The sequence below is a fragment of the Notamacropus eugenii genome, chromosome 6 (genome assembly GCF_028372415.1).
Source record: "Notamacropus eugenii isolate mMacEug1 chromosome 6, mMacEug1.pri_v2, whole genome shotgun sequence".
In the NCBI taxonomy this organism is placed as follows: Eukaryota; Metazoa; Chordata; class Mammalia; order Diprotodontia; family Macropodidae; genus Notamacropus; species Notamacropus eugenii.
In genome coordinates this window covers 36,422,435-36,439,287 of record NC_092877.1, presented here as the reverse complement: position 1 = coordinate 36,439,287, position 16,853 = coordinate 36,422,435, and the positions used below count along the sequence as shown (strand labels likewise).

Sequence of the window (16,853 nt, the reverse complement as noted above, 5' to 3'; positions counted from 1 at the left end):
GGCATTCATCAAAAGGTGGTTTATAATTCTTTTGTTAACCAAAGTTGGACACAAAACAGATTTTCTGTTCTTTGCATGCCTTTTAATAAACCTGCTCTTTATTTAAGTACTTATTGCTAGCCTGACGCTTGCCGAGGAACTGAAAGCCCCTGGTGGAGCATATTAAACAAGCCAAATTCAGTTCTTAGCACTTGAGCCAATCCAGAGGAATTCTGAGCCACAGGGTATATTAGGAACATTAAATTCATAAAAGGGATGGTTTACTCTACTGAGTTAGAGCTGTATATTTGGGAGCATTATGGTTTTTTAATGTTATCCATTTTAAACCCCACTTCTTATGACCCATAGTCTAAACTAAAATCATTTTACATCTTGATATTGTTAGACAATACATGATCATACTGACCGTTCCAAAGTGCCCAGTCTGAATCCCCTTTACAACACTCATGACAAAGTCTTCCTGAACTGGTCTGAACCTTCTCACTGAGAGGAAATCTACCCAGAATCAAAGCAGCTGCTTCTACTCTTGGGTAGTTCTTACCATAATAATGTTTTTCTTTATGCTGAGTTGAATTTCCCTTTTTTATATAAAACTTTATAATTAGAAACAGAGAAAGAAAGGAAATTACACGCCAAGGACACTGGTGGGTTTTTCAAAAATTAATTTTTATTGTTACATTCCAAAGAGGCTGTAGAAAGTAAAGAGCCAGTTATCCAATAACTGTTACAGCTCTCCAAGGGTGAAGTCCAGGACCTTAGTTACAGTTCAGAGACACACACAACAAAGCCCCCCAGCCACCTTTCAGGATGACTGGAAATGCTGAAGAAGGTACATAAGCCACCAATTCAGATAGGCTTAACTTTAGAGCCACCAATTCAGATAGGCTTAACTTTAGAGAAGAATTTCTTTTATCACCTGGTTTCTTATCCCTAAGGCCATGAGAAGAGGATAAGGAGCACATACACCAAGCACCATTTGTTCAGTCACTGAGAAAACCAGCAAAGGGCCATTCTATACCAGAATGCTCTGCATTAGACTGGAGGGTTTATCTACATCACAGTACTGAAGTAAATCTGCATTTCTGTCAGTAATATTTCACAGTCAACTTACCAAGGGTTGCCAAGAGCCAATCATCTGCTTAGGACATAGTCAGTGCTAAAAATCAACTGAGCAAATCAGCATTTCCAGCAGAATCTGACTCTGCTGAAAATGAGACCAAGCACAAAAATACAATAGGAAACATCTATTTACAAAAGTCCATGGAATAAAGTGTCTTGTGAAAGCTGGGTTTCCCTCCCCCTAAACACAAAGAGTGTGAAAGTTGTCTTGAAAAACATGTTAGAATTAAGTTAAGGAAGAAGTATAGAAGGAAATGTTTGCCAGAGAGAAAGGATCTCAAGATAATTCATAGGTAGATTTAGCTTCATTAGGAAAAGCCAGAAAGAACTATTTGTGGCTTTTTGGCTTCTGAGACATGTGCTTTAAAATTTTTCCAGTTAACACTTTTTATTTTTTAAATTAAAAATAAAAAAAGCTTTTTTTTTTTTCTGCTTCCAGTTTTAACCCATTGAACAAGTTTGGTGAAATCTCTCAGCAGTGGTTTAAAAAATCGGGAAGATGTGAGCAGTTTTTCCCACAGCCCACCTTTCTTCTTTCCTTCCAGTCACCTTGGCACTGGATTCCTGATTAACTGAGGACCACGTGCCGGTCAAACACAGATTTCCTCTGCTCTTGAACCTGAAGCTTCCAACGCTGCTGGGCATACTCCACCTTGTTGAGCACATTAGCCCGGCTTCGGGATCGGGCCAGCACATCGTGGGCATTTGCGAAGGGCTGGTGATCCTATAAGTCCAGGAATGAAGAAAAGGGAAAAGGAGGAATCAAGCAATGGTGGAAGCACACAAACAAAGGGAACTGCATGCTGTGCACACTCATGGATCAAGGCAGTGCAGGAGATTCTCAATCAACACTGTGCCTGTGCTACAAACAGTTTAACACACACACACACACACACACACACACTCCCCCCTCACAACTAAGAATCCAGGGTCTCCAGACCGTTTTCATACCAGAAGGAGGAAGTTAGTAATGGTAGCAGGGTGGCCCTCAACTGGGGAACAGAAGCTCTGAGAGATCCTATTTCCCAGGAGTAACAACAGAAAGACTTTTCTCTAGAAAAGAGGTCAAGACACTCACGTATTGCGAGGTGAGAGAAAAGCTGTCCATGCTCACATGAACATCACCCTCATTTTACCATTGTGGAAACTAAGGAATAGAGAAATTCAGTGGCTTGTCTGTTATTATACAGCAGTTCTGTGATAAGGGGAGGGCCTTAACCCACATCTCAACCTCTTCAGAGTTGGTCAAGCAGCAGCCAAGACTTGTATTTGCCCAGGGAAATAATTTGGTTACCTTATCTGAGTTTATTTTTTATTCCCAGCACCCTCCCACCCAGGTGAACTAGTTCTATAACAGCAAAAATCTTAAAGCTCTTCCTACTTCAGAAGTTGGTCATTTTTACATGAAAAACCTTCAATTTCAAAAGGAATGCAGGATATAGGGACTCCCTGTAGAACAGACTAAGATATTGCTAAATACCCAGTAGTCTTCATGTTAGCCTGATAATTGAGGGTTGAGGTGCTATACAAGGTTTCTAGGTGGACAAGCTAAAGTAAACCAACACAACAGGGTGTTTATAGTCATTACACTGGAAAGAATTGTGTTAAATGCTCTAAAAATAAAACATAAACACAGCTGCCTAAATAACAAAAGCCTTCACTAGTCATTGATTGCTTTGTGTTTGGCCTTTCCTGGATCCCTTTCTCAACAGCTCAGCCCTGATACAAAATCCAAATCACAAGTCATGCCTCTCCCTAAACCGAACTTAAGCCTTCAGAGAAGACAACTATCCTTCTAAGTCTAACTGAAAAATCTCAACTGCTGTACATATCCTGAGTATGAGCGAAGTGTGCAAAAAACTGTACAATAAAATATATATGATGTTTGATCTTAATTTAATAATAACATGGCATGTTCTTTTAAAATGTCAAAAATATGAGCATTTTCCACTGCTCCTTCCTGATGACCCTCAGGGAACCATAACACTCCTCTTCCTTCACTACATGAACATTTTCATATAATGCTACTTCAATGTAGAAAATGTCATCGTTAATGCACTATAATCAAAACCCAACGTACGAACAGTGAAATAAAGCCCTATGGAGAGGAAGGGACTAGGCTGCACAGCAGAGTGTGTTGGATCTGGAGTCAGGAAGGTCCAGGTTCAAGGCCTGCCTCAGGAAGCTGTGTGACCCTGGACAAATCACCCCGCTCCAATCTGCTTCAGTTTCCTATTAAATGAGGATGACAGCAGCACCTGTTTCACTGGGAGAATAAAATGAGATACTCCACGGAAAGAGCTGTGTCAAGCTTGAAGCACCATGCACGTCAGTGGTGATGACTCTCTTCCTACAGGCTGCACCACCACCCTAACAGCTTGTTTTCACAGAAGCAATTGGATCATACTTTCTCTCTTTAAAGGTCACACTCTCTCCCTGCCCCCGCCCTCCCAGAGAGTGGAAGCTCTCTCAGGGGAGCAGTCTCTCTTTTTTGGCTTTGCGTTCCCAGTACGAAGGACATAGGAACTTAGGAAACACACTGAACTATGATTTAATTCATTCCCTGAGACAGTGCTATATCATGTATAATAAAAAGAACACAAGGCACATTCCTGGCTCTGAGAAGTACCAGGGGTGACCCTGGGCACTGGGGACCTAGCTGACTGTCAGTTTCCTCATCCATAAAAATACATGTGCTCCCTGTTTCAGAGGAGAGTAAGGAAAGGGCCTTATAAAGGCCTGGGTGAACCTGAGTTATCTTCACTGTTAACACAACATGAAGAGCTTTCTGGTAGGTGCTAGGGAATACAACAATAAACAGAACATGGTTCCTCTTCTCTTAAGGTCCCAGAGAGGCGAATTAGCTCCATATTGCAGAGCACATTAACGACCAGACACTAAACTCAGGCCTTCCAGCTTCCCACTAGGGTCATCTCTATGCCAAACACAACAACTGTGTTCATGGATAAAGGGATACTTAAAGGTCACAGCAGTAATATGAAGAATAAACTCTGTATATAAAATACTATTATTTGGACTTGTTGAAATATAAATACAGGCAGGAGGAAAGGGCATACACCTGCTGTCAGAGGCAAAGGACCTCTCAGCTTCTATCCCTAACAACTTATCAAGATAGGGGAAAATTTTCTTAAGGAACAAATTCTACAGAACAAAACAAACTAGGTAATCCTTCCAGTCTTTCCCCAACTATCAGAACAAGACTGAACTGGTTGCTTAAAGCCACAGATGCCTGTAGAACACAAACAGAAATTCACTCTTCTTATAAGCCTGTTCTTTTTATACCTGATAAAATTACAATAAATACAAAACATGCTTTAACGTAATGCTTTGATAATAGTGACGACGTGTCATGGTGATATGATATAGTAAATATAGACTAACTGCCTGCTCAGAGCTTCCCAACCTTCAGTATCAAGACTTATACCTTGGTCTAATATTGCTAACTTAAAAAAAAACATTTAGATGGAAGCCTGAGTTTGGGTCAATTAAATATTTTGAAATTAAGACTTTTAAAAGATGGTACATATATATACATAGAAATGCTGAGTTTTAGAACTAAGGCTGTTTTTAAAAGTCTCATAGCTATATTCTTCACATAAATCCTACTCTTCTGGTTTATCAAGTACAGAAGTAGCTTAGGGTTCTTGGGAGCCATGCCAACAGAAGCAATTCGACTTCTATCAAGCTGGAAAGGCTTCTAGAGCAGGCCTGGGAACACACTCTGTCTGTTGACTACCAGCCTAGTTAGCCACAGAAAGGTTGCTCACTACAAAATTAACCACCAAGTGATTTTTCTTTTTAGAAGGGCAATTAAAAATATAGAATCTTCAGTATTTTTTAACTTCTAGAAGCAGAGATGCTAAGGCAGGAAGTAATTATCAGTATGCAATTCAGATTCCAGCTAAAAGCCTAATACAGTGGAGATAAGACCCCCTCCTGACCCATTCCATCATTAACAATGGCCATTCATGATGACTTTGAAACCAAAAGGCACACTCCAAGAGCTCTCATCTCTAAAGCAACATGGAGTCATGATCCTCTCGAGTCACAAAGGCACTCTTCTTCAGAAAATAACCGCCTCAGGGCACAATAAACAACTTCACAAAAACCTCTTGGTGACTTCTGAAAGAGCAGGTGACACTAAATGAAAGAGTTAGTTAGGGTGGGGGACAGGCAAGGAAGAAGGGGAAAGACAGGCCTCGGGTGTCTGCTTTTTAAAAAACATTTTTATGGTTGGTATTTCCTTCCCAATTATCAAGCATTTCTTTTCATCCCTCCAACACTGCCCCCCCCCCCAACCTGGAAAAAGGAGAATGAAACATAAAACTTTTAATAAATGAGCAGAATCAAGCAAAAAACAATTTCTCGTATTAGTCATGTTCAAAAATGTGTCCCTCACTTATCATTCTGGCCCATCACCTCTCTGCAGATACCTTTTTCAACAGAAATGAGAAGAGATGATAAATACACCCTTGGCTCAGCTGACACTAAGGGAGCAGAGGTCTGGAACTTGTTCATCCATCTTAAAAGCAGCAAGAAGAGATACTCTCAAAGCAGGATACCTCCTTGGATAGAACAACTTTCTCAGGAAAAAACTTATTTAGACACAACGCACAAATGAAGCCCCTAGTCCTTAGCACAGTTCTTGGGCTATATATAAATGTTTAATAAATGCTTGGTGATTATCTTAGTCCTAATATGTTATACCACATTAACTGTATTACATGAACATATTTGTTTACAACTATTTGGCAGCAATCATCAAGTAGAACACGGGTAATTCAGGAAGACTACTAACTTACCCCAACATCGTCATCGCTCTGTATCAGTTGGGAATGTCCAAAGAGACGTCTCTTCAAGACAGGTTCAACCAGTGTGAGGTACACCATGTAGAGAAGAAGCAGGCCCAGAATTGACAGGTAAATTATAATTGTAACCTGAAGGCAAACAGAGAAACCAAAAAACTCAGTTTTATATATCAACCAACTCAGTGAAGATGTGGCTGTGAAGACACTGGGATCTAATCAGCCTTGAGAAGGTCCTTTAATTCAAGGAAATTCTAATATAAGAAACAAAATTCCTCACAAAGAACCAACTGGGGGAAACAAGACAAGAAACCATTTTGTCCTTGGCCAGCAATTGTTTCTCAAGGACCCCAATCATCATACATACACCTGCTGTTAACTCCAGTTGCCACTGAACCCCCACCCCCTTTTTTTACCTGCACACAAACACCACTGATTTCATGTCCCAAAGTTAAGGGCTAACATTATTAGGTCTTACACAAAATGCAACTGTCCCAATTTTAACAGCCTGGAGAAGAGATGATGAAAAGAGCACTGGATGTGGAAATGTACCATCTCAGGGACCCTGGGCCAGCCCCATAGCTTCAAAGGCTCAGGCAAACAATAGATGCAGGACTGCTCTTACAGCTGCTGTGGGGACTGTTTGCATTAATCTATGAAGCACTAGATACATGTGAGTTGTCACTCTCATAATGACATGGAAAAATTCAGATACAAAAGACTCTTGGGAGCCTTGAGCCACGTTGGTTTCTCCAGAGCACAATGCCTTGTTGGGTAAGTTGAGTCCGTGGGACTTCTGCATCCCATCCTATGGGAAAGATTTCCTAAGGCAGCTCTCCATAGAAGACGGCAACCCAGGCCCATATAAGTTGTGTCTTCCTCGGGAGGGACTTGAACCATCCTAGTAGAGTAAGGGGGTGATTCCTGTATTTCACACTTCAAGGATCTGCGATTTCCTCAGAGTGGTTCCTTCTATCAACACAGACAGCCAACCTTCTAGGAGAAGATTGTGAAGAGTCACTGTGGCTAGAAACTTGATCGCTCTTTGGCCAAACTGGTAAGGAAATGACTCTAGGTCACCAAAGAGAAGACCTTGTAGTTTAAAAAAATAAGGAAAATAAAATCTTAAGATCTAGAAAAGGTAGTCAAATTAGAGAGAGCTCTCAGTAAGTCTACTGGCATAAAATGTGTATCTGAACCCAGAGAAAACTAAGTCAAATGTTTCAGTTTTGGTTACACTGTTCAACTTTGAGGGAGGGAAGTACAAAGAAAGAAAGGAAGGGGATTTAATTACAGCTCGTAGAATTCATGGCCATATAAAAGAAATGAAATGATATACATCAGCTTTCTGAAATGTGCTAATTACATACTTTCTCCACAAGAAATTAGTGGCACCTCACACATTCTTCTAACATTAGCTAATTAATCCACAAAGTATCTGCTCAGGTGCACAGGTAGCAGGCTAGTTTCAACTTAGTGAAGGGAATGGTGAGAGCTAAGTGACTAGTCAGATGTCAGGTAAGGAAGTTAGAATTCCCAAGTTTCTGTTTTAGGCAGGAACCAAGAGGCCCTAACATCAGTAACAAAACCTTCTGCTGGTCCCGTATTTTACAATTTTCACCATGGTTTTACTGACATCTCACTTGATTCTTAAAACAGCCTTGTGATGTAGGAAAGGCACAGTTAGCATTCTTCTCTTACAGTGAGGATGCTGAGGGTGCGCAGGAAATGGGATGTGCCCTGGGTCATGAAGCAAAGAAGGAGCAGAGCCAGGACTGGAGGCCAGAGTCTCTGACTTTAACTCCACAACCACGGCTTGTTATCGGACTGCTCTCTAAAAGCCTCTCTGTTGCTTCTCAGAACAGCAGAAATGGAAACTTACTTTGATTGTGACAGAACTTCTTTCTTCATATTTGCACTCACAGCGCAGGCAGTAGGCTTCCACATCAGGTCCCAGGACTGGCATGGGTTCTACAACATGCAGGCAATCACTGAAAAAAAAAATGTAAGAAAATTAAAATGATGTTTAAAATTGATTTGATTACCTAAATATTCAGAAGCAACACTTTATCTGAAATTTGAAAAAAACCCTAATTAGACAAGTTCTAGGAATATATCATAGGATCCCAGAATCTCGGCAGTCATTAAATCCAATTCCCCCTTCAATGAGCACATCAATAGACAAAAATAATCTCTTCTCCAAAAAGAGTTTGGAGATATCGCTGCAGTAAAATTGAACAATTCGTTATAAAGGAGAGACAGAGTCAAACTAAGTTGTCCTTTCCCAAGGTACTCATGTATCTTACAAGGCTCAAGTGTGAACAGCTAATCACAGAAACTCAGGGCTGGAAGGGACCGAAGAAGTCATTTAGTGCAACTCTTGCCAGCTGTATGAATGAGCACTGACTCTCCACTCATAAACAACCGTGAAGTGGTATAGGTTCTGTTAAATTATTATTGGCACAGTCATATTTGAACTTGCTCATTTGGGCTCAGCTACTCCAAAAAGAGCTTTTAAAAAGCATTTTTTTATGTCTCATTTTGTTTTAGCTTTACATCTCATCCAGTCATTCACCTGGGTAATCTCACCATTTGCCAGCTGCTGCTACTGACCTCATGTCTCCACATGGAACCTGAATGCTGGACCTCAATACCTAGCTCTTCCTGAATCCCAGTCCTAATCCCTGGGTAAATTAGTCCACTCATCTTAGATGCTCCCACCCTAGAAAACTACTCAACTAACTAACCCGCTAATTCTGGCCTAAGTCATTCCTAGACCACGCTGCAGCTTCCTCTCTCATCCAGCCATCTCTGCAGGACAGAACTCCCCTCAGTGTCTCCCCTTCCTCTATGTATGCTATCTTTCCTTTTCAGAACATAAATTTCCTGAGTTTGGCACGGCTACCTGTGACTTAAGAAGCACTTAACTGGTTTTATTCATTCAGTCAGTGAATGACTAAGCTGTAAAGTAATCCATAGGAAATGCTCCAAAGCACTGATTTTGGTCTCTTCTAAAATATGCCTAAATTGTCAAAATCTGCTTCTCAGAACCAAATGCCTTATGCTGTTATTAACCCTACTAAGTGGCTAGAGAATCAACATGGAAAAAAAAATCACCCGTTAAGTGCTTCTCTTAATTAAAAGCCTATCAAAGAATATCTTCCTAGGGAGGAGATAATTTTAGGAAATATTCAAATAATTTCTCTCCTTCAGCTCCAATTTATTAAGTGTCCTGCCCAAGCTGGGCTGGGGGTGGCTGTTTCCGGTACCTCCCACTTATTTCTGGGACTTTCTCTCTTCTGTCCTATGCTGCCCAGAATCTCCCACTCTCCAGCTCTCTCATCAGAGACCCCTGGGTGGTTCACTTCAGGTTCTGGCCCTCAATTTCTTCACCTGGAAAATGGCAGCAGTATTAGTCACACTGCTAGTTGTGATGACAAAAGAACACAAATGCTTAAACACCACAGAAATGGGCTTAATACTCCTAATTGTAACAGTAACACTTGATATCTCTTTAGCACTTTACAGTTGGTATCCATTTTGGCCTCCTCACCATTCAGAAGGAACTATTCCTATGTTAAGGATAAACGACAGAGGTCGCATCCCTTCCCCAAATTCATAAAGCTGACAAATGGTGGTGCAATCCCTCTTAGCTCAATTCAACAAGATTTAAGCTAGTGTCTACTACATGTCTGACTGCACTAGAAGTGGCAGATAAAATGACCAAAAAAGTTACCTTAAGGAGCTTCCAGCTTCCCGGAAAGAGGGAAGGAGAGAGAAGGAAGCCACTAACAGCCAACGCAATTTATCTTTATTTTACATTTCTTTTCAGAGGAAACATGATATAGAAGTGAAAACACTACACTTGGGAGTCTAAAGAGCCTGAATTCAAATCTTGGTTTGGACACTTACTCACTGTCACTTCGGGTGTTTATTTAAATATCAGTTATCCTCTGCAAAACAGGGATAAAGATACTTGCATTACTGACTTCACAGGACTACAGAAATGGTGAATATCACACAGGCTAATTTTCACATTAAAGCACAGTCACCCCAGTGCTAGTATAGCAGGAAGATACTTCTCTCAACCCAAAGGACAGAATCCTTAAGTGGCACTTTGACTAGAGGCAGGCTAGGGAGGAGATGTGTTTGGCAGGCCAAGTACCAAGAAAAAGTACTTTTAAGGGTTACCTTTGCTCTATTTATTTTGAGCAACATTAAAGTTCAAATACAATGTAATAATTTAGACACAATGACAAATGATCTGAACTGTATCACACCAAGTTTGAGAGATGCTCTGTCTTGTAGGAGCTGTTTCTCTAACAAGTGACATGCCAGTAAGTACAGAGGACAAATCTATTCACTAGACCCTGCCAGGAAGAACTGTATTAACTCTTTCTCGCCTCAATCAGGAAAAGCAATGGCTCTCCTATTCAGTGTCTCTTCTTGTGGCCTTAGGAACCAGTCACTCTCCTCAAAGTGTGAGACGAGTGTTCCTCCTGAAAAACAGATGGAGGGCAACAATACAAAGGCACAGAAAGCCCAGCGGAAGGCCAGCAGGGTCAGCGGGGGAGAGTGGTGACTGGCACTGAATTAAGTGCTTGACTTCTTGATAACAAGAGACAGGGTCATGGCTTTAGTGGTGTTTTTTGAGTAGAACCTGGCTTTGCTCTCTCAACTAGGACCAAGGCACTTAAATACATAGACAACCATGCCACCTAGTGTCAGGATGAGGAAGATACTGGCTTCAAGACAAGCAGGCACAAAACAGAATTCACACAACTTTACTGAAACAAGTAAACTATTTCATAAAGAACATAAAGGATAAATAAATCTAACACTGGCAAAACAGGACACCCAGGAAACCACAGGCAAATGTGATCCTCAGGGTAATCTAACTTTGATAGCTTCAGCACAGTCCACAAGAGGCAGGCTGACTGCTGAAGGACTTCTGTTCCAACGTTCTCATCCCACATTGCCCTTTGAAGCCAAATTACATGAACTCCTGGCCACAAGCTAGTGAACAAAGATGTTATACTGCAAAACCCAGCAGGAGGAGGCAGTCTGACGTAGGAAAACAAGCACAGGACTTGGAGGCAGGAGATCAGAGTTCAAATCCTGTCTCAGATACCATGTGAACATCAGCAAATCACTTCAGTCCCTCAAAGTCTTGGTTTCTTCATCTGCAAACAGAATAAGCAACCCTTGCAATATCTACTTGAAAGCATTGTTACAAAGTAAATGCTTGCTTTGCAAACCTTACATGCCATACAAATGTATGTCACGCCTCCGATTTTCTCCTTCACTGCAGCACAGCACACATGCACATGCATATCTTAGGTAGAACTCACAGTCTGGCAATGCTTTAGTTACAAAGAGAGAAGCAGTCTATGTAACAGGAAGAACACCAGCCCGGGAGTCAGAAGTGTGCTGTCCAGGGCTTATGTACTAATACAGCAAAGGCAAGTTCATGTTTAGCTCACTTACTATCTGTCTATCTGTTATATGGAAGCCTATTCGTAAGAGCAGAATTCCCCAAGCATTTCTGTTCCCTAAAATTCTTTCATAGTGACTATAAACAAATAAAATACCACAATTCAAACACCAGCCTAAAAGGAAGATTGTCTGGACTGATATAAAACTCACATTCTCTCCATAAAGAGTCACACAACCAGTTTTAATTTGTTACATGACAGGGCGAGGCTCAAGGTAAGTTTTTACACAATCACCAACACTTATAAATGGATAGCTGATCAAGAAATACTAAGTAGCAGAGAACCTTAAACAAGGCCAAGAAGAGCTGCTTAGCTAACTGGAGGCGGTAAGGGAAGAAGGTTTTACATCTCCGTTGAGAAGTGTACAGAGATAAAGAACTCTAGATTCAGCCAAAAATATCATACCCAACAAAGTTAAGCATACTCTTGAATGAAAAAAGAAAAAAAAAAGGAAATTCAATGAATTGTCAGACTTTCAAGATTTTGTTGCAAAAAAACCCTGAACTTAATAGAAAATTTGACATACAAAATCCAAGAGAAATATAAGGTACACATCAAAGACTAATTACAAGGGACTCAATAAGGACAGAATTATTTTTTATGAGGCAATTTAAAACATATGCCTAAGACTGTTATTAAAAATTGGGTAGTTTGAATCATCTCTTACGTTCTGCTGTGTACATGGCAATGTTTTTTTCCTTATTTTGCATTTAAGTTTGTAATAATTTCTTTTTCTTTTCTTATTGTGTACTTAGGTTTTAGTATTTAAGTTTAAAATAAATTAATTTTTAAAAAAAGAGAAGTATACAGAAGATGATTATGGACATTTTGGAGTCCTTACTCAAGTAGAGCACCTCATCTCCTGGGTAAATTCAATTTGGCTACACTAAAAAGAAAGGAGTGGGGAGAAAAGTAGGAAGGAAGGACAGAAGGAAGGAAAGAACACTACTAGACTGAGAAGCTCTTGATTCTGGCTGCAGTTCCATGAGCTATGTGACCCTGGGCAGGTTACTACCCTCTCAGAGTCTTAGAAATGGTGATAAGATTACTTGTATTGCCTACACCACCAATATGTTGACAGGATTAATTGAGAATATATGTAAAGTATACATAAAGCACACAAGCTTACGTTATTTTGACATTTACTTCCAATAGGCATTGCCAGATCCAATCAGCTCTTTACAGTGACTGTTTTCTAGGAGTGAAAAGATTAGATTATTGCTGAAGAAGAAAAAATTCTACCTACAGTAGGCAGTAATTCTAGGACAGTAAAAATAGCCTTGGAAAGAGATTTCACAGTTAGCTCAACATTTCAGAATACTCACCAATCTTTCTGAGTTATATTCTTGTTATAAATGTATCCAGAATGTTCTTTATAAGGAGGACAAATACACTTACAGCGGACATCTTCAAAATTCTGCAACCAAAACAGAGCATTCTGCATCAAAATGCTGCTATGTAATACATTAACATGCACCATATTTAAGAGGACACACTTTACAAAGTACCTTCTGCTGACTGAACTCTAGAAGTATTCCAAAATTTTAAAACTCCAACAATGAGGTAGTTTTTTAAGCAGAATTCTTTTCTAGTGAGTTTAATTTGAGTTGTCACCTAAAAGTATTACATAAAAGATACTTTTCTCTTTTTACAACAATTAGTATTATAAAACATCTGGCGTTTATAAATCTTTAACCACTTTTTATGGATCACATTATAGCCAATTTACTGGGAATTTCTTGTTTCATCAAGGTCAGCAGAAAGCCTAATAAAACAATGTTGATGAATAAGGATACCATTTACAAGCAGGAAGGGAAGAACACAGATAAAGATTCTATATGTCTGACAGGTAAAAAGTTCTTCCCAGCATATCCATTTGTTGTAAGGACAAGGCTATGGGATGTAGAAACTGGAGGTCAAGGAAACTCTCTTTGGATTAGGGTCAAAGTCTTGGCAAAAGAATGATGACCAAGAAGCAAGCTAGTGTTGATTAGGAGACTGGAAAGGCAATCTTCAAATACCTTCAATGCTGTCATGCGGAAGAGGAATTATTAAGCTTAGCCCAAAAGGGCAGAAGACTATAAGCTTCATGTAAAGAAGGCCTTCACAATTAGAGCTGTCCAACTATAAAATGGGCTGCCTCAGGAAGTACATAATTTGAGGAGGGAGAGATCACTGACAACCAGAAAATGAAAAAAAGGGAGTGTTGTACAACCTGGGATTAACCACATAGTCAAACGCAGAAAGGGAAGGAGAAAACTTTAGGCCAAAAGCACTCAAAAGGTCAGAATGTCTTTAAGGGTTAAGAGCTGGGAAGGGAGGAGGCCCTGAGATTCAGGAAACGGAGTGCTTCCAGGGATCCAAAGAAGTGTAACAGGAGACAGTGTGGTATAGTAGAAAAAACCCTTAAATCAATTTAGATCAACTCCCTCTCCAGCACTCTGCAACCCAGCCAAGGTGATCCTCTCTTTCTCACACAATACACCATCCTGATGCTTTTGTACCTGCCATCCCTGTGGTAGGAATATACTCCCTCCTCACCTCCACCTCACAGAACCCCTCTCTTCCTTTAAGACACAGTTCTATATGAAGCCTTGTCCTGAGCCCTTCAATTGCTAGTTCCTTCCCAAACCACCTTGTATTCATCCTCTTTGTATCTATTCCCTATACACTTACACAGTGTGTCCCCAGCGTTTTAGGGCAATCTTAAGCTACTAAAACTACTAAAATGCAAAGCTGCAATAAGACTTTTGAGGCATTCTGTATATTTACTTGCTGTTTCCTCCATTAGAATGTCAGTTCCTTGGGATGAAAGAATGTTTCATTCTTTGTTTTTGTATCCCCAGTCCACAGACCCTGGCACAGAGTAGGCACTTAATAAATGTTTACTCAGTGACTATAGATTTGCTTTCAAGTCCCTGTTCTAACACACCTTTCCTTGACGTTTGCTCTCCCTTACCCTCATCCCCTGTAGAGTATTCTTTTTCAACTCCTGTAGATTTTACCACCAGACATCTTGCATCTGGCACACAGTCACTACCCTGGTTCTGGCCAAGAGTTCACCCCTCACCTGGGCTAATCTTCATAACTTCCTACTTCCTCCAGGTTTAAATATGAACTCCTCATTATGACCTTTAAAGCCCTGACTTTCCTGTCTTCTCTCAGAAGACCTTCCTTTCATACATTCTACATTCCAGCCACACCAACCTACTAGTACCTGCACACAGGTGTCCCCCACACCAGGAAATACATGGCCTCTTCACTTCTTTTGCTTCCTATAAGGTTCAAATCAAGTGCTACCTGCCATGGAAACCTTACCTGTTTCTCCTGCACTGTCAGTGCCGTAAGCCTCCTTAAATTCTCTTGTGTTAAGCTCCTTCTACATTTGATCTCATTTGATCCTCATAACCACCTGAAAGGGAGGCACTACCATCCCATTTCACAGAGACGGAAACACACTACAAGATTATTCCATGATCACACAGCCAGCAAGTCTGGGAAGCACAAAAATTATGGGCAACTCAACCTTTTTAATCTTCCCTCTGACATTATCTCAAATTTATCCTAGAGAAACTGTGTTTGTACAAAGGTGTTTACGTGTTGTGTCCCTCACTTGACTGTGAGCTCCTTGAGGGCACAGACTATTTTTTTCCTTTCTTTGTATCCCTACAGCTTAGCATAGTGTCAGGCACATAGTAAGTGCTTAATAAATTCTTGCTGATTTGGAAAAAAATTCTCTTGTGTTTACATATTTATATAAACATATATATGTGTATGTTGTATTGTTCTGACCAACCTTAAGCTCCTGTAGGTTTAGAATTTTGGGAATGGAAGGGGTGAGGAGGAGTCTCCTTGTTAGGTTTGGAAATAGGAAGAACGTCCTGCCCAGGATCTGACTTGTTTTGTTTTCCTTCCGGAGGGGGGTCGCAGCTGGTGGCTCCAGGGGCTCCTGGCAGGACCGGCACCTCGGGGAGGCCTCCATCAGGACCCCATTTGGGGTCCAAATTGTGGGGACCAGAGCTCTGAGGAGGAGAGCAGGGGGCGCCTGGCACAGGGTGAGCTGGATAAATACTTGTCGGCTTCCAGGAACGCTAAGCTGTGTGACCCCAAGAGTAACAATAAAACAACAGCGACGATGAACAGCTGGCACCTCTACACTGTGCCAAGGTCCGCAAAGCGTTTTCCAAGTAGCATCACCCTGGACCCTCACGGGGAGGGCCGGCCGTTACTATTATTATCCCTATTTTATAGAGGACGTAAACGAAGGCAGAGAGAGGCTGAGGGACGCGCTCAGGGTGCTGCAGCCTGTAACCACTTACTAAGCGCCCACTATGTGCCAAGGACGGTGCCGCCGCCCTCCAGGAGCTTACACCCGAAAGAGGAGACCAACGAGCAAACACATGTGTACAGGATAAACAGGAGATGACTGGGGGGTGGGCGCTGGAATTAGGGCTTCCTCTGGTGGGAAGTGCGCGGGCAGGATTCGAACTCGGCTCTTCAGCCACGGCGCCGGCACTTCACCCTCCCTGCCTCAGTCTCCTCTGAACGGTGGGGTCAGGCCTGCCCCCAGGGGCCTCGCAGAGGGGTCCGCGGGTCCCGGTCAGGCCCGCCCCCCAGACCCCCGCAGAGGGGTCCGCGGGTCCCGGTCAGGCCCGCCCCCCAGGGCCCCCGCAGAGGGGTCCGCGGGTCCCGGTCAGGCTCGCCCCCCAGGCTCTCCCCAGAGGGGTCCGCGGGTCCCGGTCAGGCCCGCCCCCTCAGGCTCCCCGCAGAGGGGTCCGCGGGTCCCGGTCAGGCCCGCCCCCTCAGGCTCCCCGCAGAGGGGTCCGCGGGTCCCGGTCAGGCCCGCCCCCTCAGGCTCCCCGCAGAGGGGTCCGCGGGTCCCGGTCAGGCCCGCCCCCTCAGGCTCCCCGCAGAGGGGTCCGCGGGTCCCGGTCAGGCCCGCCCCCTCAGGCTCCCCGCAGAGGGGTCCGCGGGTCCCGGTCAGGCCCGCCCCCAGGGCCCCCGCAGAGGGGTCCGCGGGTCCCGGTCAGGCCCGCCCCCCAGGCTCCCCGCAGAGGGGTCCGCGGGTCCCGGTCAGGCCCGCCCCCCAGACCCCCGCAGAAGGGTCCGCGGGTCCCGGTCAGGCCCCCGCCTCCGCCCGGCCCGGCCTCACCTTGGCCGCGTTCGCCAGCTGCACCAGCAGCAGCCCGGTGAGCGCCAGGAAGGACAGGCCGAACACGAAGCAGAGCCGCAGGAAGCCGCTCCACACCGTCGTCCCAGCCGCCACCGCCGCCGCCATCTCGGCCCGGTCCGGCCCGGCCTCGGCGCCGCTCCGCTTCCGTCCCAGCACTTCCGCCTCGGCCGCCCCGCGTCCTCCGGAGAAGGTCTTCCCCCCGGAAACGGCGGCCGCGCGCCTGGGGGCCGGCGAGCAGAG

At 43.1% G+C, this 16,853-nt stretch overlaps 1 protein-coding gene across 1 annotated transcript; it reads right to left on the bottom strand.

Moving 5' to 3' along the window:
* Nucleotides 1-647: 647 nt before the first annotated feature.
* Nucleotides 648-16,853, bottom strand: TMEM9B (TMEM9 domain family member B). Its single transcript, XM_072619482.1, has 5 exons — nucleotides 16,593-16,853; nucleotides 12,766-12,857; nucleotides 7,828-7,936; nucleotides 5,943-6,077; nucleotides 648-1,843 (listed from the first exon to the last, which is right to left on the bottom strand). The coding sequence occupies exons 1-5, from the start codon at nucleotides 16,716-16,718 to the stop codon at nucleotides 1,688-1,690; spliced, it is 618 nt and encodes a 205-aa protein (XP_072475583.1). The 5' UTR covers nucleotides 16,719-16,853; the 3' UTR covers nucleotides 648-1,687.

What these genes read in the sequence shown, in the direction of transcription:
- TMEM9B (XM_072619482.1), bottom strand. Translation starts at nt 16,718, where the DNA reads ATGGCGGCGGCGGTGGCGGCTGGGACGACGGTGTGGAGCGGCTTCCTG. An exon ending in GAAGTTCTGTCACAATCAAA is followed by an intron (nt 6,078 to 7,827) that starts GTAAGTTTCCAT and finishes GTTTGCCTTCAG; the next exon opens with GTTACAATTATAATTTACCT. An exon ending in AGAGCGATGACGATGTTGGG is followed by an intron (nt 1,844 to 5,942) that starts GTAAGTTAGTAG and finishes CTGGACTTATAG; the next exon opens with GATCACCAGCCCTTCGCAAA.